This window comes from Plasmodium gallinaceum, assembly GCF_900005855.1.
Source record: "Plasmodium gallinaceum strain 8A genome assembly, contig: PGAL8A_v1_119, whole genome shotgun sequence".
NCBI lineage: Eukaryota > Apicomplexa > Aconoidasida > Haemosporida > Plasmodiidae > Plasmodium > Plasmodium gallinaceum.
In genome coordinates this window covers 99,171-122,326 of record NW_021628276.1, presented here as the reverse complement: position 1 = coordinate 122,326, position 23,156 = coordinate 99,171, and the positions used below count along the sequence as shown (strand labels likewise).

The 23,156-nt window shown below is 17.7% G+C and overlaps 3 protein-coding genes across 3 annotated transcripts; 1 reads left to right on the top strand and 2 right to left on the bottom strand.

The window, feature by feature from the left end:
* Window positions 1-2,385: 2,385 nt before the first annotated feature.
* On the bottom strand, window positions 2,386-6,235 carry PGAL8A_00416100 (conserved Plasmodium protein, unknown function; the record flags this gene model as incomplete). The annotated part of the gene is made up of 17 exons (XM_028672875.1): window positions 2,386-2,419; window positions 2,525-2,659; window positions 2,742-2,809; window positions 2,967-3,068; window positions 3,143-3,205; window positions 3,306-3,359; window positions 3,426-3,542; window positions 3,629-3,743; window positions 3,850-3,912; window positions 4,022-4,121; window positions 4,208-4,301; window positions 4,414-4,857; window positions 4,937-4,944; window positions 5,231-5,276; window positions 5,359-5,496; window positions 5,621-5,728; window positions 5,990-6,235. The coding sequence occupies 17 exons, from the start codon at window positions 6,233-6,235 to the stop codon at window positions 2,386-2,388; spliced, it is 1,935 nt and encodes a 644-aa protein (XP_028529384.1).
* Window positions 6,236-7,521: 1,286 nt separating this feature from the next.
* Window positions 7,522-11,559, bottom strand: PGAL8A_00416000 (conserved Plasmodium protein, unknown function; the record flags this gene model as incomplete). The annotated part of the gene is made up of 1 exon (XM_028672874.1): window positions 7,522-11,559. One exon carries the CDS (start codon window positions 11,557-11,559, stop codon window positions 7,522-7,524), a length of 4,038 nt encoding a protein of 1,345 aa, XP_028529383.1.
* Window positions 11,560-14,910: 3,351 nt separating this feature from the next.
* Window positions 14,911-22,325, top strand: PGAL8A_00415900 (DEAD/DEAH box helicase, putative; the record flags this gene model as incomplete). The annotated part of the gene is made up of 2 exons (XM_028672873.1): window positions 14,911-21,690; window positions 21,867-22,325. 2 exons carry the CDS (start codon window positions 14,911-14,913, stop codon window positions 22,323-22,325), a joined length of 7,239 nt encoding a protein of 2,412 aa, XP_028529382.1.
* Window positions 22,326-23,156: the final 831 nt, after the last annotated feature.

Below are 23,156 nucleotides of genomic sequence, written 5' to 3'. Positions count from 1 at the left end.
AATATATAATATTATTTTTTCTAAGTTTATTTTCTTTAAAAATTTTACATATATAGATTTTATTATATTTTTTATTTTTAAAAGATAAAAAGTTCCTACTTATACGTACACACACACTTTTTTTTTCTATGTATGCATATATATTAACCTAAAGATCTTTTTTTTTCGTGCTTTTGGTGGCTTCAAAATTCATAGAAAATATGTAATTTTCCCTTAATCTATATTATAAATAAAACAATTCTAAAAACTTATTGTAGTTTGATTACTATTTGTTTATTTCTAATACATTTTGAAGTAAAAAGTTTAATAACACAGAAGTATTATTATTTTTTATTAAGTGGAACTTAAAATTACATGTATTCATGAAATGAAAAGTATTATTTTTTCCTTTTATGGTAATATCAGAGAATACATAAATAAAATAAATTTCTTTTTTGTCCCTTTTCATGAATTTTCTTAAATTTTTATTAATATTGTGCAATTAAATCGGTATCTTCATTATACTATATTGTTTATTAAAAAAAAAAAAAAAAAAAATGGAGACAAAAAACAAAAAAAAAAAAAAAATTTTAAAAACAAAAATAAATTTAATCTTGATGTTTCAAATTAAAGGGAATTTTCTTACAGAAATATGTTAGTATTTATTTTTCCTTTTAATTAGCTTATATAACTTTATATATAATATCTTGTATAAATTTTTTACGGCAAATTCTAATAAATTTATGTAATTTTTCTTATATACTTTTAAAGATTTTCCATTTTCTATTAAAACTTGTTCCTTTGAAAAACATTACAAAATTATGTGCAACTAAAAATATATTTTTGTTTTTTCATTAATATAACAGCAATTTATTTAAATATATTTAAAAAAAAAAAAATCATATTAACAGTTGAAAAAATTGCAATAGTAAAAGTTATTTTTATATATATTTTTGGTGAGTTCACAATAATTAAAAATAAAACCACTAAATGCTTCTTTTTATTTAAAATTTTTTTCAATAAATGAAATAAAAAAGCAAAATGGAGAAACATTGCATATATTCAGTTATTTTATTTTTTTACGTCTTTATTATTTACATAGGTTCTAACACAATTTTTAGTGAATTAAATAAAAAATTAAAATAAGGGAAGATCACATACATTGAAATCTATTAATTGTTTATATATTTTAATAATTACGTTGATTCTTAAGTAATATTTTTTTTTTTTTTTTTTATACATTAATATATTTTATGAATTATATTTTATTTAATTTAAAACATTTTATTTTTTTGTAAATTTAATATAATAAAAAAAAAGTAAATTTTTACATATAGAGTGTAATTTTAATTTTTTCCTTTAATATATTTAAGGCATATTATTATATTAATTTTTAACTAATATAAAAAAAAATATAAACAAAAACTTATAATTTTACATATATAATATTTAAAAGAATAAGAATAAAAAATAAAATTAAATATGAATTTTTTTTTAATGTGATATTAGTTAAATTTTTATTTTTTACACATGAAAAATTTTTAAACCAATGAAGATTCAAGAATTTACAAGATCTTTATAAGTTAAAAAAAAAAAAATATATATTTATTTTCAGAAAATTTTTTTGAAAAATCGAATTTAGAATTTAAAAATAAAGTTTCATAATTTAATGTTAAACGGAAATAATGTATCTGAAAAAAAAAAAAAAAAAATACACAAATTAATTCTTATACATGAAAAGACATGCAAATAAAAAATATATTTCTTTTAAAAATATAAGTAAACTATAATATAAAAAATATACAAACCATGGGTAAATTCATTTTATTAATATATTTTATAGATTCTCTTCATATTAATCCTTTTTATATAATCATATTTTTTTATATTTGTAGGAAACTTCTATGATGTTCTTTAATGATTATATAAAGTTTTTTTTTTTTTTTTATGAAGTAAAAAAATTACAAAAAAAATTTAAAGTAAAAAAATAAAAATAAGTGCATATATATTAGAAGTACTTAAAAAAACGTGAAACATTATTCAAGTTTTTAAAAAATTTAAATAAACTTTTTTTTATAAATGATATTAATAAAAATATATCACTATCAAAAATTTATATGTTCACATAAATTATATAAAAGAAAAAAATGCAAGATTTAACTTAATTAAAGAATAGGATTAATTCAAATGTTTTATATTATATTTATTTTTCCTTAATGTGTAAGGAAAACTTACAATACAATGAAAGTTCCTTATATGAAAATTCTATATCATCTAGGATAATAGTTTTATTAATAAAGTTTTTTTTTCTTTTTTTATTCTTTTTATATAGTAATTTTAAAAGTAGTTAAAGAAAAAAAAAATTAAATAAAAAAAAATAATGAAATAATTAATGAATAAAATAGTTTATTTTTTCTCTGATTCTGAGCACTTTTCCATTCTGTGAAAAAAAAAAAAAAAAAAAAAGAAAAAAAAAGATATTAAGTTTATTCTTGAATTTTAATTTTAGTAATATTTTAATAAAAAAATAAAAAATTAAATGAACCTTAATTTAATTCCAGTTATTTCGTTTCTCAAGCAAAGATTATAAGTTTGCAGTTGTTTATATTTTAGACCTAAATTATGAATAATTCCACTTAATAATTTTTGTTCGTCATTTGTAATGTTTATCTGAGTTTTTCTAAAAAAAAAAAAAAAATGAAAAGAAAAAAAAAATATTTAGAATATTTCCCTAAATTTTATTTATTTAATAATTGTAGTACAATGTATCCTTATAATATTCCGTTTCCTTTTCTCTAATTTGCAATTGCTCTTTTAAAATTTGTAATACCTAAATAAAAAAAAATAGAAAAAAAAAAATTATAATAAAAGTAATAACCATTATTTAATGAAATATATAATAATTTAATTTATAGTTTTTATAAATATTTTTCTATGAAATAACATATAATTAATTCTTTTTTTTTTTTTTCTTTTTCTTTTTTTACAGCATTAAATTCTTTGCTTAATTTGTTTTTTGTTGTTTCTTCAATTTGTTTACAATTTTTCTTTTCCATTATTAATTCACTTTCTAATTTGATTATTTTTTCCTATATTAAAATTACCAAAAAAATTAGATGTTATATAAAGTAATAAGTAAAAAAAAAAAAAAAAAAAAAAATACTTTTAAAGTAGAATCTGAACTTCCTTGTAAATTAGCCATCTGCACCATTATCTTTTGATTAGCCTAAAAATAAACAAAAATTTCCATTAAATAGATTAAAAATTACATAATAAAGTAAACATATACATATATACATATATATATTCACATATATATATATAACCTCAGTTAGCTCTTTAATTTCTTTTTCTTTATCTTTTATTTCATTTAGTGATTTCTAGAAAATAAAAAATAGAATAATATAAAATAATCTTAAATTAGAATTTATATATAAATTTTGTACTTCATATTTTTCTTGTAAAGATGAATCATTATTTGTATCTCCCTTATCTATATTTTCTGATATTTTAAGTTCTAATTTTTCATTTATTCTTTTTAAGTCATCAATTTCATTTTCAAGCTGAACCAAATGAAAAAAAAAAAAAAAAAAAAAATTACTTTAGCATAAATTTTCTATATATAAAATACAAAATGCATAAATTTTACTTCGGTTATTTTTTTTAATTGATCATTTGTGTCTAATCCTAATTGTTTTTTTAAATTTTCGTTTTCTTTTTTAATTCTTATTATTTCTTCAGTTTGATCTACATTGGATAACCCTCTAATATGGAATATAAAAATAAATAAAAAATGAAAAATTAATTAAATAAATAATCACACATATGAGTGTGTTTTTAAATGTATATATAGATATAAATATATTTAACATGTTAAACTTATCAAAGTTTTTTTCTTTCTTCAACATGTCATATGATAAAGTCTTTGTATCTCTAATAGAAAAAAAAAAAAAATAATAAAATAAATAATATATAAATGATTACTATGAATTTTAAAAATTATTAGTTTGTTTTTTTTTATTCTTTTTTCTTTTCTATTTACAGGTCTCTTTTTAATGTTTCTAGGGTTTTATTTTTTTCTAATATGTCTTGTTTAAGTTTTTCATTTTCTTTCTTTGAATTTATTAAATTAGCATCTAAATCTATAAATATTTACGTATATAAATTGCAGATATATTTATAATCCAACAACAAAAAAAAAATTAATTTTAAATTAAAATAAACATACCAGCACATTTATCTTTATATTTTTTTATATTATTTGACTCTAGTTTTAATTTTTCCATTTCATTTTCCATATCAACCATTTTTTGTGTGTTGTTCTAATGATAATAAAAAAAAAGTATAAATATTAATTAATAGTTGATGAAGAGAAGATTTATTATTATAAATGTTAATATCTATATTTTTTTTTTTAAATGTGAAAAAAATTACTTTAAGTCTATCTTCTAATTCTTTGTTTATATTTTGAACAGTCATTAAGCTTTCTAATTTTTCTTTATATTTATTTATTTTATTTTGCATATTATCAATATTCAAATTTTCTTGTCTTAATATATTTTGTTCATCTTCTAATTCTTTTATTCTATTATTTAAATCATTCTCTAAATTTAATTTATCCTTAATTTCTTTTTCTATATTACTTTGTAACTCATTAATTTTTTTTTCTTGTTCTTCTATTTGTGCGATATATTGTGTTTTTGTTTTTTCATTATTTGCATTAATTTGTTTTTGTAAATTATTCATTTTTTCTTCGTTTTCTTTAATTATTTTATTTTTCTCTATTAACGAATTATTTAAGTTTTCATTTTCCATCTCAAGGAGTTTTACTTTTTCTTTTAGTTGTTTTATTTCGTTTTTCATAGATCCATTCTCTTTCTGTATTTAATTAAAATAATTTTTATTGTTTTCTTATATATTTTATAAAAAAAAATATAAAAATTTATAATTATTTTACTTTGGAATCTACAGGGTTATGGCATATAATAGTTATTTGTTTGGAGAAATATATTATTTTAAAAAGTAAACAAAAAGAATAATTTTATATGATTAGTTTTATTATACTTTATTATGTTTCTATTCTAGTTATAAATTATTAATGATAATATTTCTATATATATTTTTTTTTAATGATATTATTATTTTTTTTTCATTCCCGTTATATTATTTTTTCAAAAATTGAAATATTATTATATATTTATATATATATATATATATATATATATATATATATATATATTTTTTTATGTACCTTTAGAATTATCTGATGTAGGTATATTTTCCTCATTTAAATTTTCCTAAAATAAACATAAAATACAAATATATTTATGTAAAATTCTTCTTATTATTAACAAAAGAAAAATATATACAAAAAATTACTTCTTTATCTAAAAGTTCCACAATATTATGTATATATTTTTGGGTTTCATGACTAACAGACAAAATGTTATTTATGTGTTTTTGTTTATCATCCGAAACAAGAGCGGCTAGAATAACTAAGCTATATATATCTATAAACTATAAAATATAAATATAAAAAATTTGTTAATAATATATATATATAATAAGTATATTTATAAAAATATAAGTATAAATATAAATATTTATTTTCATTTAATGTTTTCATTTATTTTGTTTTTACTTCATGTGCTGTTAAGCTTGATAAATTGTCAATTATACTTTTTATTATTTTTTCATATTTGTTTTCATGATATTCATTTATGTATTTTAGAAGACATTCATATGAATCCTTTTTTTAAAAAAAAAAAAAAAAAAAAAACATAAAAAAATAAAATAATAAAATATGATTAAAAAAATATGTAATAATTGTACATTAATTATAATTTCAGAATTATTAAACACATATATCTTTTTCAATGAAAAAAATTCTTGTTCTTTTAGAGATTCTTTTGTTATTATAATTATTATAATATTAATTGTTGACATTAAATTTTATGAAAATGTAAAATTATTTTTTGTTTATTTTTTTTAAAAAAAAGTAAAAATTTACTAATTCAGTATCAAATTGAGCTGGGTGAATAGAAATATCAAACCAGGATGGATATATTTCGTTCATACATAACCATATAGAATATGATGAATATAAATTAATTATATTTGAGTTATTTTCCTTATATTTTTTATGAGTTTCTTTTAAATTTGATTGATCAATAATTATTTCCATATTTTTTGCAAAACAAAATGTTTGAATAAATTCTTTCACACAATCTAAACTTTTCTCAACAGTTTCTCTCATTTTGATTCCTGTTGAAATACTCTTAAAATTTTTTTAAATTATAGATTAAAAAAGTTAGATAAGCTCACAACCATTAGTTATATTTTAAAAAAAAGTTTTAATAATTATTTTCATTATATTAAAGGATAAACATAATCATAAATTGTAAACTAAAAATAACTAACAACAAACAAATAAAAAAATCTTTAAAAAAGAAAGATCTCTAAGATTAAAAAAATATAAAGAGAATGAAAAGGGAAAAAATTGTGCAACTTTGAAAAAAGAAATCTTTTGATTTTCTAAATAATGAAATTATTGGTAGATATTAGAGAAAACTATTATTATTTATTTAATCAATTTTTAATGCATATTAATATTACTTTTTTTTTTTAAACTATTTTAACTTTTCATTATTTATAACACTTCAGTTACACATGCACACACACACACGCTCCACAAAGATAAAAAAAAAAAAAAAAAAAAAAAAAAAGTGAAAAAATTTTATTTCTCTTATTATATTTTATTCTTTTCTTTTATTTTAAAACTTTTAATAATAAATATTACCTTGAAATAACTCTGATACTAATAATATGTTACTTCTTTTTTTCTCTCTGAATTTTTTTTTTTTTTATCTCTACAATTTTAATTTATTTGTTTGATCAATGATCTATGGAAATAAATAAAAATAAATAAATCTTAAGTTTTCCATGAATCATAATAATAATAGCATATGTATATATAATGATTAAAATTTTGTTTATATATCAAAATTTTCTTAATGAATATTGAAAAATAATAAAGAAAACTTTATATTTTTTGATTTTTTTTTAAACACTTAAAAAAAAAAAAAATAATTCAACATAACAATAATACCATCACATATTATAATAAATTCTTTTTATTTGTTTCAACATCATCATAATGTTTTGTTGACCATATACACATTTTTTTTTAACATATGTTTTATATTGAATCTTCATATAAGATTTTTTTCATTTAAGTTTAATGACTTTAAATATCTTAAATTTACAAAGGATGAAAAATAAGAAAATTATATTAGTAGTAATATATAAAACAAAAAAAGGGTGAAAAAAAATTAAATAAAAAAAAAAAAAAAAAAAAAAACAACGCGTTGTAATCAACTATTATTCTAATTTGATTACATATATTATGAAAAAAGATATATATTTAAAAAAAATAAATATAAATGTATTCACTGTTATAGAATTAAGAAATATATAATAATTAAATATAAATATATTTCTACATCTAAATTTTTTTTTTTTTTTTTTTTTTTATTGTACTCACTATTTCATGCTTTTCATTTCATTAGATATATGATTTAACTGTTTTTCAATTTTCTCGCAGTTCACTTCATTCAAAAAACTCTTTGTAACAAATTCATTTAAAATATCATCTTTTTCTGTATTTTGTAGAGAATCAATTATTTCTTCTAAATTATCCATTTTCTCTGTTAATTTTTCAAAATGATCAATATCTAAATGCAAATTTTTGTTATTTATAATATCATCTTTATTAATATTTTTTCCATTAAAAACTTTTAAAAAACTTAAAGAAGTTTCATTATCCATTTCGTTTAACAAGGACAAAATATCACTTTGTTCACCTTGTATAATTCTCAATCTTTTCTCTAGTAATTCTTGTTTTTTTTCTATTTTTACTTGGTCATCTGATATTAAAGAATACATTTTTTCATAATAAGCTACTTTATTATATATATCTAATATTTCATTAGAACAATAATTCATGAAATTAATTTTATTTTTTACAAAAGAAGATAAATTATCAATCACATCAAGAATCATTTCTTGATCAAGATTTTTTTTAAAAAAAGTTTCATTTTCTTTTATATTATCTTCTACAAGTTTCCTATCTTTTTCTAACTGTTTTTGGTCATTTTCCTTTTTTGCATTTTTCTCGGAAAGTTGTTGAAAATCTTTAAAATCCATTTCTTTCGTATCATCATTACTTCTGAGAGTTCCTTTTGTTTCTTTTAGCTGAAAATTAAATAAAAGTGGATTATCCAGATTTTCGTCTTTCTTTAAATGTGTATCTAATAAAAAATCATCTTTCTCTTTATCTCTTTCATCAAATTCTTGTTTATTATTTATATAAACATTTTTTTTCCTATTTTCTAATGAGACAGTATTTAATATATTGCTTACATTGTTTACTTCGTCCCGATTTTCAACTTTTTGTGTTTCATTCTTATTATTGAATGTATTACTAAAAAAATTTGAATTATTATTATGTAATGAAAATATGTTACTTTTTTCTTCTTTTTTCGAAATTAAATTATTTTTATTAAAATCTGCTTGAAAAGTTTGATTAATCACAAAATTATCAGAAATACTGGTACTTTTTACTTTTGTATCTTTATTTGTTTCTTCAATTTCATGATCTTTTTTAACAAAATCATTAAGTTCATTTTCTTTTTTTACATTGTTATTAGTAAAATTATCTTTATATAAATTTAAATCATTCGAAAACGTATTGCAATTATTATTATCATTTTTTTTTATTAAACTTTCATTTTGCCCTTTGAAGTCTATCTTATTTGTAAAGGGTAAACTCCACATATTTTTTCCATCATTTATTTTTAACACATTATTTTTATCATCTGTTTCTAAAGTTTGAGATTTATTTTCTTTTATGATTTTGTTTTCATTATTATTTAATTCATCATTTTTTTCTTTTGATATGTTTAATTTTTGTTCATTATTTAAAAAATTAGAAGTATCTAAATTGAATAATGAAGTTTTCAACAAATTGGTTTCATTGCTTTTCTTTTCATCTAAAGACTTGTTATTTTCTTTTTTTTCTTCATTTGAAAATATGTTTTTATTTATACTAATATCACAATCAATATTTGTTTGAATTAATTTGTCATCATTCAAATTTTTCTTGGAGCTTAAAGGAAAAATTTCTTTTGTTATTGGTAATGTTTTATTTAAGTTTGCAAAAGCATTCTCATTATTTTCATTATTTGATTTTTCATTTTTATCTATTTTATTTTGATCAACTTTAAAAAAAAAACTAGAAGTTGAATTTTTATTTTCTTCATTATTATTAGTATTATTATGTATTAAATTTTTTTGATTATCATCACTTGTATCCTTTTTAAACAGAGATGTACTAAAAATAGAATTATTTACAAAATTGTTATCTTTTACATTTTCATCTTGTTCATTTTTATTAACATTTCCGCTTTGTGAAATTTCTTTTTTGAAGATATTCTCACTTTCATTTTGCATACTTTTTTTTTCGATACTCTTATTATCATTTGCTATTTCATTTTCAGTAGTTTGATTTGATATGTTCTTATCATCTACTAAATTCTTATTTTCACTATTTTTTTTTTCCTCATATTTTTCATTTTTTTCTTTTTCCTTTTCTTTTTCTTCATATTTTTCATTTTTTTCATTTTTTTCTTTCTCATTTTCATTTTTTTCATTTTTTTCTTTCTCATTTTCATTTTTTTCATTTTCTTTTTCTTTTTCTTCTTCTTTTTCTTTTTCTTTCTCATTTTCATTTTTTTCATTTCCTTCTTTTTCTTTTTCATACTCCTTTTCCTTTTTTATTTCATTTTCTTTTTCAGGTTTTTCATTATTAATTTTTTCAATTTCTGTACTTTGAGTATTCATTATATTTTTAATTTCAATGTTTTGCTTTTCTTTATTTTCTTTTTCAATGACTTTATTTTCTATAATATTATTTTCAATAGTTTTGTTTTCAACGTTTTGTTTTCCTATATTATTTTCGACAATTTTATTTTCAGTATTTTTATTATCAGAAACATTTTTATTTTCTGTGTTAAAAGAAAATATAGAATTGTTAGAAAAAGAATTATTTTTCAGATTATTAAATTGAAAAGGGTTTTCATTATTTTTCAATGGATTTGAAATTTTAAAGGAATCTGTAATAAATGGATTTTCATTATTAGTGGTTTTATTAAAGGGTGAAATAAACGTTGATGTGTTATTAGATTTAAACAAATCATTTGTATTAGGTTTTGCAAAAGAACTAAAGCTACAATTAAAATTAGAAAGTAATGATTTCGATGTATTATTAAAATTATTAGTATTATTTTTTGTTGAAAATAAATTATCATTTTGATTAAATGGTTTATTTTGACTTAAATCATTTGAGTTATTTAACTTATTTGTTGAGTTTAAATTGTTTACACCAAGAATACCAAAACTATTTAATTTTCCTTCGTTACTTGTAAGAAATGAATTAGAATTATTAGTTTTTAAAAGAGATGATTTTTCATTTTGTGTGGAAGCTTGCAATGCTATACTTTGAAAAGGATTTAAATTATTTTTTGCAAATGAATTAGAGCTTGATGAAAATCCTTCATTAAATGTTAATTTATTACCGTTATTACTATTATTCATTTTATTATTTAAACTTGATATAGCATTAGAATTAGATGAGTTTGCAAAAATTTTTTTTGCTGCTTCTAATTGTTCTTTTGAAAATAATCCACTTTCTGTACTTCTCTCTTCATTTAATTGACTACCTAAAGCTATTGAACTACCTAAGGTACTTTTTTTAAAAATGCTTGAACTGCTGTTTGTTGTATTTCCGATTAAATTTCTTGTGAATCCTGGATAAATATCTTTTTTTGATGCACTGAATAAATTATGATTAAAAGTATTAGAGGAATTAACAGTATTATTACCAAATATATTATTATTTTTATTTTGACCACTAGTATTATTCATACTATTTGTAAAGAAAGTATTATTTTTATTAATGTTATTCTGATTGTTCAAAGCATTACTAAAGAGATTGTTATTTTTATTTAAGTCATTTTGGTTATTCATATTATTACTAAAGAAATTGTTATGCTTCATTAAATCATTCTGATTATTTAAATTACTTGAAAATATATTATTATTTTTATTCATATCATTCTGATTATTTAAATTACTAGAAAATATATTACTACTTTTATTCATGTCATTCTGATTATTTAAACTATTAGTAAAGATATTACTGCTTTTATTCATATCATTTTGATTATTTAAACTATTAGTAAAGATATTACTATTTTTATTCATGTCATTCTGGTTATTCAAGGTACTTCCAAAAAAATTATTATTTTTTGTTAGTTCATTTTGATTATTCATACTATTCATAAAAATATTATTATTTTTACTTAAGTTGTTTTGGTTATTTAAATTTTGAGAAAAAAAATTTGTATTATTTAAATTATTATTTGAAATATTCCACATATTAGGGTTATTACCACTTCCTCCGTTATTTGCTACATTGTTTTTATTAAACAAATTATTTTTGTCTTCATTATTAAAAAACATTTTTGTATTTAAAAAAAAAAAAAAAAAATGAAAGTTTTATGTATTCTTATTTTTTTTTTTTTATTACTTCATAACTTATTTACAAAATTTTTTTTATAAAAATTCAAAATATTCACTCTTTTATAAACAAATGAACATGATATATTTTTTTTTTATCTATAATTGTAGCTTTTAATTATTTTTGAAAAAAAGATTAAAAATTTGCATACAAATATATATATATATATATATATATATATATATATATATATATATATATTATATACTTTTTTTTCATTAATATATTTATATAAATTTAAAATCATATTTTTAAAAAAATTATTTATAATTTTTAATTAAAAATGTAACAATGTTTAAAAAATTTAAAGAAAATTTTTTTTTCAGGATCATATAAAATATATATTTTTTAATATTATATATACATGTATTTGTTACATAAATGTAAAATTATTAAATATTGACTTAACATTATATTTGTAATTTCTATAAAGAAATTTAAATATTTAAAAAAAAAAAAAAAAAAAAAAAAAAAAAATATATATATATATATATAATAATTAATACCTTGAAGTTATACAAAATTTATTTAATCAGCTTTCTATATTATTATATATTATTTTTTTTTTTTTTTAAATTTATATGAAAGAAAGCATATTTGTATATTTTCATAAATTTGTAGATTCCACATTAAAAAACAATTATTCCAAAGATATAATTTATGTCATTAAATAATTAAAATAAATATAGACAAAAAAAATAAAGAATAAGAAGATTTATTTCTATTATTTATAAATATTTTTTTTATAAAAGGATACATTTATCATATTCTATATAGTACAGTTTTTCTTATTATTCCATTTAGAATTATTAAATCCCTTTTTTAATTTTTACAATAAAGTAATGTTTTAACTATCATTATAATTTCCACTATTATAAATAATATTTTATTAAAGAATTCCTTAACCAATTTTATTATTCTTTCTAATATATAGTTTTTTTATGGAAAAAAAGAGAAATATGATACAAAAAAGATGTATTCTAAAATATAAAAAAAACTTTTTATGTTAAAAATTTACATATTTTAATAGATAATTTGTTACCATCAACATATATAGATTTTATAAATATTCTTCTTTTTATGTAAAATTATATATTTTCAATATTAACTTTTTTTTGTAAATTATATTATCGTTTGGAATTCATTTATTTTGAAAAATATATATGAAACATTAATTTTTTTTCAAAATATTCATTTCTGTCTTAAATTAGTGTTTAAAAAAAAGAAAAAAACAGTCAAAATTAAAGGAAAAATAGAAAATTATAAAATTATAAAATGATGTTTTATATTCTTTTTTTTTCATCATATTATATTTTTTTTAATGTTTTTTATTTTGTAATTATTATTATCATTATTTCCTGTATTTTAAATTTTGTTGTCTATGTTTATTTTCATTTTTTATTTTATATAACTTTTCTTAATTTTGTAAGAAAAATATTTAAAAAAAAGAAAAAAATATACTAGTAAAAATGTATAATATAAAAAAAATAAAAATACATAAAGAATACCTTAAGAAATAGGCATATAATTCTACATATAATGTTTATGTATACACATTTATATAAGCTAGTATAGTTTAGTTTTAGATATATATTTTTTTTCTTATAATAATGTTCTTTCTTTTATTAATTAAAATAATAATTCGCAATAAAAAGAAATATATGCAGTTTGGTGATATAATTTCTGTTTTTGTAAATTAAACCTAGACCTTTTTTAAACAAAATATTTATAATTTTATATGTTAGGTTTAAATTAGAATTTAAAAAAAAAAAAGAAAAAAATAATAATTTTTCAGTTTTAAATAACCTTTAAATATAGAACCTTCTTTTCATTTAATAAAAAAGTAGTTTAAACACAGAATAAATATATTCATAAAATTTTATTTTTATCTGTTTATGAAATTATGCTATATAAGAAAATAACTGTATTCAAAAGCTTGAAATATAAAATATGCAAAATACAATAGATATTCAGATGGAATATAAAATAAAAGGAATTTATTCAAATAAAATTTTTAAACAAATTATTTTTTTTTTTTTCATTTTATGTATTATATTTTATTTATTTTTCATTTCCAATTATACTACATAAAATTCATGTTATTTTTATAGGAAATTTCCTCTATCATAAAATACATTTTACATTATTTAATAAATGCATGTTGCATATATATACAAAAAAAAAAAAAAAAAAAAAAAAAAAAAAAAAAAAAAAAAAAAAAAAAAAAAAGCTCCTTCAATTAATACTCTTAAATTTATAATTTTATAATTTACAAATTTTTTTTTATAAATATATCACTGACAAGAATTTTTTAATTAAAAAAAAAAAAAATTGAATATATATAATTTTTTTAAAAAATAAATGAATTACATTTCATTGTATTCTAAAACATAAAAAAAATAAGAAAAAGAGGAAGAAAAAAAAAAAAAAAAAAAAAAAAAAAAAAAAAAAAAAAAAACAAAAAAAAATTAATACTCTTAAATTTATAATTTTATAATTTACAAATTTTTTTTTATAAATATATCACTGACAAGAATTTTTTAATTAAAAAAAAAAAAAATTGAATATATATAATTTTTTTAAAAAATAAATGAATTACATTTCATTGTATTCTAAAACATAAAAAAAATAAGAAAAAGAGGAAGAAAAAAAAAAAAAAAAAAAAAAAAAAAAAAGCTCCTTCAATTAATACTCTTAAATTTATAATTTTATAATTTACAAATTTTTTTTTATAAATATATCACTGACAAGAATTTTTTAATTAAAAAAAAAAAAAATTGAATATATATAATTTTTTTAAAAAATAAATGAATTACATTTCATTGTATTCTAAAACATAAAAAAAATAAGAAAAAGAGGAAGAAAAAAAAAAAAAAAAAAAAAAAAAAAAAAGAGTAATAAAAAAACCAGTATCTTAAGAAATTAAATAAACCTATGGGGATAAACTATACAAAAATAGAGAAAAAATAATTATTTAAAAAAAAGGCTTTTTATAAGAATAAACAGCTTAATAAGAAAAAAAGAAAAATTAATTTCGAACGAATATAATTCTTTTAATACTTAAGTTTATTTAGTATAGTTACAACATTTTTTAAATAAATATAATTATATATTTCGTCTCATTTAGATACTTTAAGTAAATATTATAATTTACTTTTTTTTATTTTATACTTTATTATACTCATATTATTAGTATTATTATTAGGATTGATATTTTTGTTTTTGATATAGTTAAAAATAAAAGAAAAAAAAAAAATATAAACAACTTCTTATTTACATCTAAACATTTTATAATGAATTTAGTAAATGATGATTATGAGAATAAAGGACTAAAAGATATGAATGATTCAGAATTTTCAGAAGATGAAAGTATAAGAAAATATCAAATCTTAAATAATAGTAATGGAAATGATTTAAACGAATTGGAAACAGTATTGAATAACAAAGATTTAAATGTAGAAAGTAAAATTGAATTTTTTTATTCTAAATTAAAAAGTAGTATATTTGATATATTTAGAATTGTAGCTGATTATAACAGTTTGTATGTTATAAGTGGAGAAGGGATAATAGTTTATGTTTGTATGTTATTATCAAAATTTTATTTATTTAAAAATGAGGATGATCAAAATATACTTTCTTTTAATAACTCTTTAAATATTAGTAGTGTAATATATTACATTGAGAAAGTATTACATGATTTTTCAAAATGTAATTCAAGTTTTCACATCATATTTTTTAATATATTTAGCATATTTTTTAAAAAGGAAACAAAATTATTTGAAAATTATAATTTAATTAGAAATGCCTTTATTCTTCATTGTAAAAAAAATTTAATTCCTTATTTTATATTTGATAATTGGTATAATGATCACAATTATAATTTTTATTTAAATAAATATAAACCCTTATTTATGTTTGTTGAAGATAGTTCTTCTTTTTTGTATAATTTTAATAAATTTTATGTAAGTAATATAACTAATGATGACTTTTTATATAAAATTAAAACAATTAATGATGAGGAAGAAAAGTTACAAAAAGAAAAAAATTATAAGGAATATTTAAAAAAAAAAAATATATATGATAAATATAATGAAGAAATTAGAGAAATATCCTTATGTTTTTACTTTCTTTTAATCAATAATATTTTAAGAGATATGAAATGTGTGTTCTTTTTCAATTTAGAATCTGAGAAAAATACTATAAATGCCTTTTCAATAAATTATACAGGAATTAATTTCAAAATAGTAGAACAAATGAATGAGGAATCTTCTGAATTCTTTAATTTAAAATATTATAAAAAACGTCAAATAAAGGAATACAAAGAAGAAATGAATAACTTGAACAATAATCAAGAAAATATTTCTTATGTGAGTTTTCAAGATATAAAGGACTATGATTTATTATATAGAGATGAAGAAAGTTACAATGAAAAGGAATTAGAAATGATAAACTCATTTGAAATGCTAATAAATTCTAACAGTATTAATTTAAAAGATATAGTACTAAAAATTTTTTATAATAAAAGAAAAGAAATAATTGAGTTTGAAGAAAAAAAGGAATATTTTTTTTTAATTTTAAGACTTCTTTTTTTGCATAATTATTTAATTGAAAAGTTAAATATGAAAAATTTGTGTATATATGATTCACAAAACTTATGTTTATCAAAAATTATAAAATCAGCTGTAGATTTAAACGTAAATATGTACTTAAGCATTTATAATTTTATTTTGAAAATTCTACAAAAAGATAAATATTGCGATTCTTTAAAGAATATAAGAAATTCTGACTTACTAAATTTTTTTAATGCTTCAATTCTTCATAATTTAATAAGTTTCATTTATTTTAAATTAAATCAAAATATATTTGTGATTGATCATGATGATTTTAATCTTGAAGATAAGGATTTTTTTGAAAAATCATTTCTAAGAATAACAGATGGTAGTTTGTCTTTTTTTCCTTTTGATTTTTCATTTTTAAAGGATGAAATAAATTCATTACAAAAACACGAACTATCTGATTTTACAAGTGGTTCAAATAATATGAATGATAAAATTAATAAAGGTGAAGAAACAAATGAAAAAAAATCAGATAATATATATAATGAGGAAAATGAGTTTCAAGAAAAAGAAAGTTCTATTAATCTTGATGTTGTTCCTATTAATTTACTTAAAGTTAAAAATGAATTTATAGAAAATTTTTTTTCCTTAAAAGATTTAATAAATGATCCTCATCTAGAAAATAATAGGAAAATATATCTTAAATTTAATTTTATAAATAAATGTATAGGATATGATAATGACTTTTTTGAATCATCTGGGATGCTACATTTGACAGAAAGAGAGAACATAATGGATGTTTTTAGAAGTTATATAAAATTATCTTTTAGCAACTCAAATAAATTAAAATTAAACAAAAAAGATGAAAAATATATATTAAGATATCAACAAAAAGAAGAAAGAAGAAAGGCAATAATTGCAAAATATTTTTATATTAATGCCTTACATCATCCTATAGTTATATCAGAAAATCATCCATGGTTAAAATATTACTCACATAATATAGAAAAGTATTACATTTATTTAAAAGATGAAGAAAAGAGAAAATGTATAATTACTAAAATGAAAAAGTTATTTGATAGTTCAATTGAAGAGGATAATGAAGAAGGAGATAAAAGTAAAGAAGATAAAATATATGAAATTACGGATAGTTTAGATGATGAAAGTGAAATAGAAACTGAATCAAATGTTGATGAACTAGATAACAAGGATAGCAGTAAAAAGTTACATAATGAAAAAAAAAAAAAAAACACTAAAACAAATGTTAATTCCTTAAAAAAAAAAGATGAAATATTAAAAAAAAAGGAAATGACAAATGAAAAAAAAACATATGAAGTAGATTTAGAACGATATAATGTACTGGAATCAAAAATAAATAAGCTAAGTAGTGACAATAGCTATTCAGAAATGAATACATGGTCTCTTGATATAATATCAGGATTTAACAGATTGGTAGATGTTTACAATTTTAACAACATTACAAATTTAATTAAAAATGTAGATCTTCAAATAAAAATTAGCATGAAAGTTTTGACTAGTATGTTTGAAATAATAATGTATACAAAATTAAAAAATTTGAAAAGTAATAAACAAAAAGCGGATGCAATTAAAAGTGTTATATTAATTTATAAATTAACCAATGAGATTTTTAACAAATATAAAAATAATTTAAAAGAAAAGGATATTATGCAATTGCAGACAGTGTTATTATCACTAGGGTTTAAAAATAGTAGTTATAACTTATTTGAAGAATATGTAAAAATAAGAAGGAAAGTTACTGATGACCTAAAAGATGAGGAAATAGAAGAAAAAAATAATGTTAATAAAAAAAATAATATAAAAGGAAAGAAAAAAACTGAGTTAAAAGGCTCAAATAAAATAAAAAAAGGAAACAAAAATAAAGTTTATAGCGATGATGATGATTCATCTGCTTCATGTAAATCTCCAAAGTTAAAAAAAATGTCAAGCAAAGAATTAGGTGAAATATATAAATACAAAATAAAAGAAGTAAAAAATTACAGTGAATTAAAAATCGATGAAAAAAAGGAACATGAATTTCAATTATATTATATGTATTATTTATTAGATAGAACAACGGGTAATATAATGGATAAACGTGTCTTATTTACTTTAGATACATGGCAGTATAATATTTTAAATCTGGTGGATCGAAGAAAGAGTATTTTAGTTTCTTGTCCTACTAGTAGTGGTAAAACATTCATTTGCTATTATGTAATGGATAAAGTATTAAGATTAAATAATGACAGTGTAGTTGTATATGTAGCACCTAATGATACATTGGCTTTACAAATATATCATGAAGTAAATGGAAGATTTAGCACAAAAGGTTATTCAAAATATAGTGGAAATAAATTATGTTCATATATGACTGATAAATATGCTGAAGAAAAAGCATTAGATGCTCAAATAATTATTATTTTGCCAAGTGTTTTAGAAAACATTTTATTATCTTATTATTCTTTAAATGATTCATATGAGAATATAAATGTGCCTAAATTTATCAGTAAAATTGAATATATAATTTTTGATGAAATTCATTGTATTGGAGATAAAGAGTATTATGGCACACAAATTGAAAATATTATTCATTTGATTAATTGCCCCTTTTTAGCATTATCAGCTACAATTGGTAATATAAAATATTTTTACTCATGGCTAAAAAATGTTTTGATTAAAAAAGGAAAAAGTTCAAAAGATCTTCATTTGATAAAATTTTATGAAAGATATTCTGATTTAATTTTATATGTATATACAAACAAAAATTTGCATCATTTAAATCCTCTAGCTTGTTTAAATTTTAGAGATATACTATATAAAGGAATTAGTAAAGACTTTTATTGCAATCCTCGAGAAATATATGAAATTGTAAAAATATTATTTGAATTAGCGAAGAAAAAAAATTTTTATGATCTTATAGAATTTTTAGAGCCATCTTTTTATTTTGAATATACTAGGTGTATAAATAAAAAACAATTTATATATTATATGCACAGTGTAAAAGAAATAATAGTATATTTAATACAAAACAATTATATCAATAATTCAGATTATGATATGCTTATACATTTATTGTTGTCTAATTATATGAAAAATTCTGATTATATAAAAAATGAAAAGTCAGAGGAAAATGATATAGAGGATGATGAAGAAAAAACAAAGGAATTAAAAAAAGATAAAAATATCACCAAGCATTTATATAAAAGTACAAAAGATGAAAATATTCCTAAACAGCAGCTTTTTCAAGAATTATATAAAAATGCAATATTAGATGAAAATTTTTTCTTAAATAAATCCAATGATTTAGTAAAATATACAGAAACTGTAAATATTGAACAAGAATATTTAGATAGTGGGAAATTAATTGAGCTTTTGAAAAAATTAGAGGATATTAATTTTTTGCCATGTATTGTGTTTAATTTTGAAAGAAAAGAATTAGAAGATATGACGATTAACTTAATTAATGAATTAATGAAAAGACAACATGATAAATATTATGGGGATGATGAAAAAACTTTTAATACAAAAATGGAGAATAAATTGAGACAAGAAAAGTATGAAAATTTATTAAAGCAAAGAGAAATGTTACTAAAAATTAAAACAGTATCTAGAAATCAAAGAATAGAACAAAATATAGATAAGCAGTATTTAGAAATGTTAAATGAAGATGAAATTCCTGAGCCTCCCCTTGATATTTCAGAAGAATATGATGGAGATTTTTATTTTTGTAATAGAAAAGTTTATTATAATTATGTATCTGAAATTGAAGATTTAATTAAAGATGCAGAAAAAGCAATTGAAGGAAGAAAATATAAATCTATATTAATTGAAGGTTTAAAAAGAGGAATAGGATTACATTACGAAGTATTGCCATATAAATTTACTATTATAGTTGAGTCATTATTTAGATTGGGATATATAAAAATTATTTTTAGTAACAAAAATTTATCATTAGGTATTAATATACCATGTAAATCTATTATTTTTGCTGGTCATACATTAGAATTAAACTCTCTTATGTTTAAACAAACTTCCGGTAGAGCTGGAAGACGTGGATTTGATTTATATGGGAATATTATTATATGGAATATTAACTTTAAAAATTTAAGAAGATTAATTATATCTCCTTTGCAAACATTATCAGGATCCTATTCAGTAAATTTAACATCTATTTGCAGAAGTATGCTATTATATAATTGTTTGGAAAAAAAAAGAGAAATAGAAGACAATAATAAAAATAAATCAATTGCAAATAAACCTAATAAAAAAAAAAAAAAGGATGTTACATTAACAGTTGCAGAAAAGGAAGAGATATTTGAAAAAAATAGAAGTATTAATATAAATTATTTTAGTAGAATCAATGGAATATTAAGTATTTTTTACAATTCGTTATATTTTATAAATGCTTTTCAGGAAAAAAATTCTAATAATAAACAAAGAAAAGAATTTCCTAAACGCACTAATTTGACAAAAGGAGAGTTAAATAATAGAAATAAAAAATCAATGAATCAAAAAAGTGGAAATATAAACAGTGTGAGCACATGTACTACTACTAGTTTAAATTATAATGTAAATGATAAAGTAAAAATAAATTGTAATCTTGATGAGAATGTAGTAAGTTGCGATGATAACAACTTAGATGTAGAAGAAAATGAATATATTAAATTCATAGCAAATGAATTCAATCAATATAAAGAAAAGAACGCATTATCTAAGTTTATTAATAGAAAATATGAATATAATGAATTATTATATGAATTTATTGCTTATAAGAAAAAACACAAAAATAATAATGGAAATGAAATGAAATTAAAAGAATTGTGTTTTATGATAAAAACTCACTTTCTTATGTTTATAAATATTCTTATTGAAATGGGTGCTATTGATGAAGAAGGTAATATAATTAACTTAACAGAATTATCCATATTCTTAAAAAAAGAATTTGATAACAATTTAATTTTAACATACTTATTAATAAAAAAAGTTATTCATAATTTTGTAGGAGATAAGACATTTTTGTCTTCTTCTACATCTGTTCCTTTAAATAGAATAATTGATTGCATAACGTATGAAAAAAATTATTCTCGTAATATAATTACAGATGATTTATCAAGAGGCCAATTTATATTACTCTTTATTTTTTCCCATTTTATTAATAAAATAAAAGAAAATAAAATATGTTTAACAAAAATATTAATAAATTATAATAATACAAATAAATATAAATTAGAATTATTTAGTTCAACTTATTTTCCTTTATTGCACGAACTTCCCAAACCTATACAAAAGCATATAAAGCATCTTGAAAATATTGTATTAAAATATTTAATAAATTATTCTTTAATAGTTTTAATTAAACTTAATATGTTGAATAAAAAAAAAACATATTTGTTGCCACATACGCAATTGTACATTTTTGAACAGCATCCATCACTAACTTTAGGTGAAATTTTTATTAAGAAGGATCAATCATCATATTTTAACTATTATCAATCAAAGGTTAGATAAAAAATAGAAATATAAATATAAAAAAAAAAAAAAAAAAAAAAAAAAATATTACTATAAATTTATATATATGTGAAAAGAAGTTAAAAAAAAAAAAAAAGATAAATTTATTCTTTTTAATTTTTTTTTTTTTTTTAATTTTTTTTAATATTTTATTATTTTTTTCGTAGATTCACAATTATAAAATAAGGTCTCCATTTTTGGCTTCATTGTACAAGTATGATGATTTTGAAAATTTAGATGAGTTACTTTATACATCTTTAAATAATTTAGAAATAAAAAAAAATATGATCCCAGATATAATGGAAAATTGTGTTTCATTTTACAAGTTTCAAGATGGTTTAATAAAAGAGGAAACAATTTACTTAAAAAATTCATATATTTTAGACTATTATTTACATGGAAAAGATGAAATGATAAGGAATAATAATAATCTAGGTCAATATACCTGGTACATATTGGATAGATTTCTTCATTCATTAAAGAATATAGAACATTTCTTTTTTGAAATAAAAAAGGAAAGGCTTATGTTATCTTCAGATGTTTTTTATACTTCCTTGAGTACATTAAAAGGAGTTTTAGAAAAATATTTTAAATCAATTAATTCCGTACATACAAAGAAAGAATAATTTAAACGAAAAAATTAGAAGAAAACTGAAATTCTCTTATATATACCTCCTTTCATTTTATAACATTCAATTTTTCTTTGTATTTTATTATATTTTTTTTTATTTTTCATTTTTTTTTTTTTTTTTTTTTTTTTCATTTTTATTTTATTACATCCTTGAAATTTTAATATATATATATATATATTTTTTTTTTTTTTTTAATTTTTTATTTTTCTGTTCTTTATCTTGTTCATACTTCCTTTGTTCTGTTATAAATGTCTTTTTTTATAATATTTTATAAAATAATATAATTTTGCTTATTTTTTTAACTTTATGTGTCAATAAGCTTTGAATATTTATAGAATTATCACAAAATATATGAGAATAATGATGTTTTCAGAAATTTCAGTATTTAAGTAATATGTATTACTTAAAATTTTGCAGAATTTCAAATTTTCTCTTAATTTTGATTTTTATTATACTTATTGTTTATATATATTACTTGAAAATGCTTATAATAAATATACATTTTTATAAAATTTTATATTTTTTTTTCATAATTCAATGAAAAAACAATTATAATTTTGATAAATAAAATTTATAAAAAAAAAGTAAATTATTCAAAATTAAATTTCTTTTATTATTTTGCCGTTTTAATTTAAACATAATTTAAAGTAATTTTTTATGTTTTTATGTAAAATATGAAAAAAAAAAAAAAAAGATATTACTTAGGTTTACATAAAAAATAGGAAAAAAAGCATATAACATAAATATATATTTATAAATATATTTTAAAACAGTGCCATTCATCAAGTAGAAAAAAATAATAGACTACTAAATATTTTAAATAAA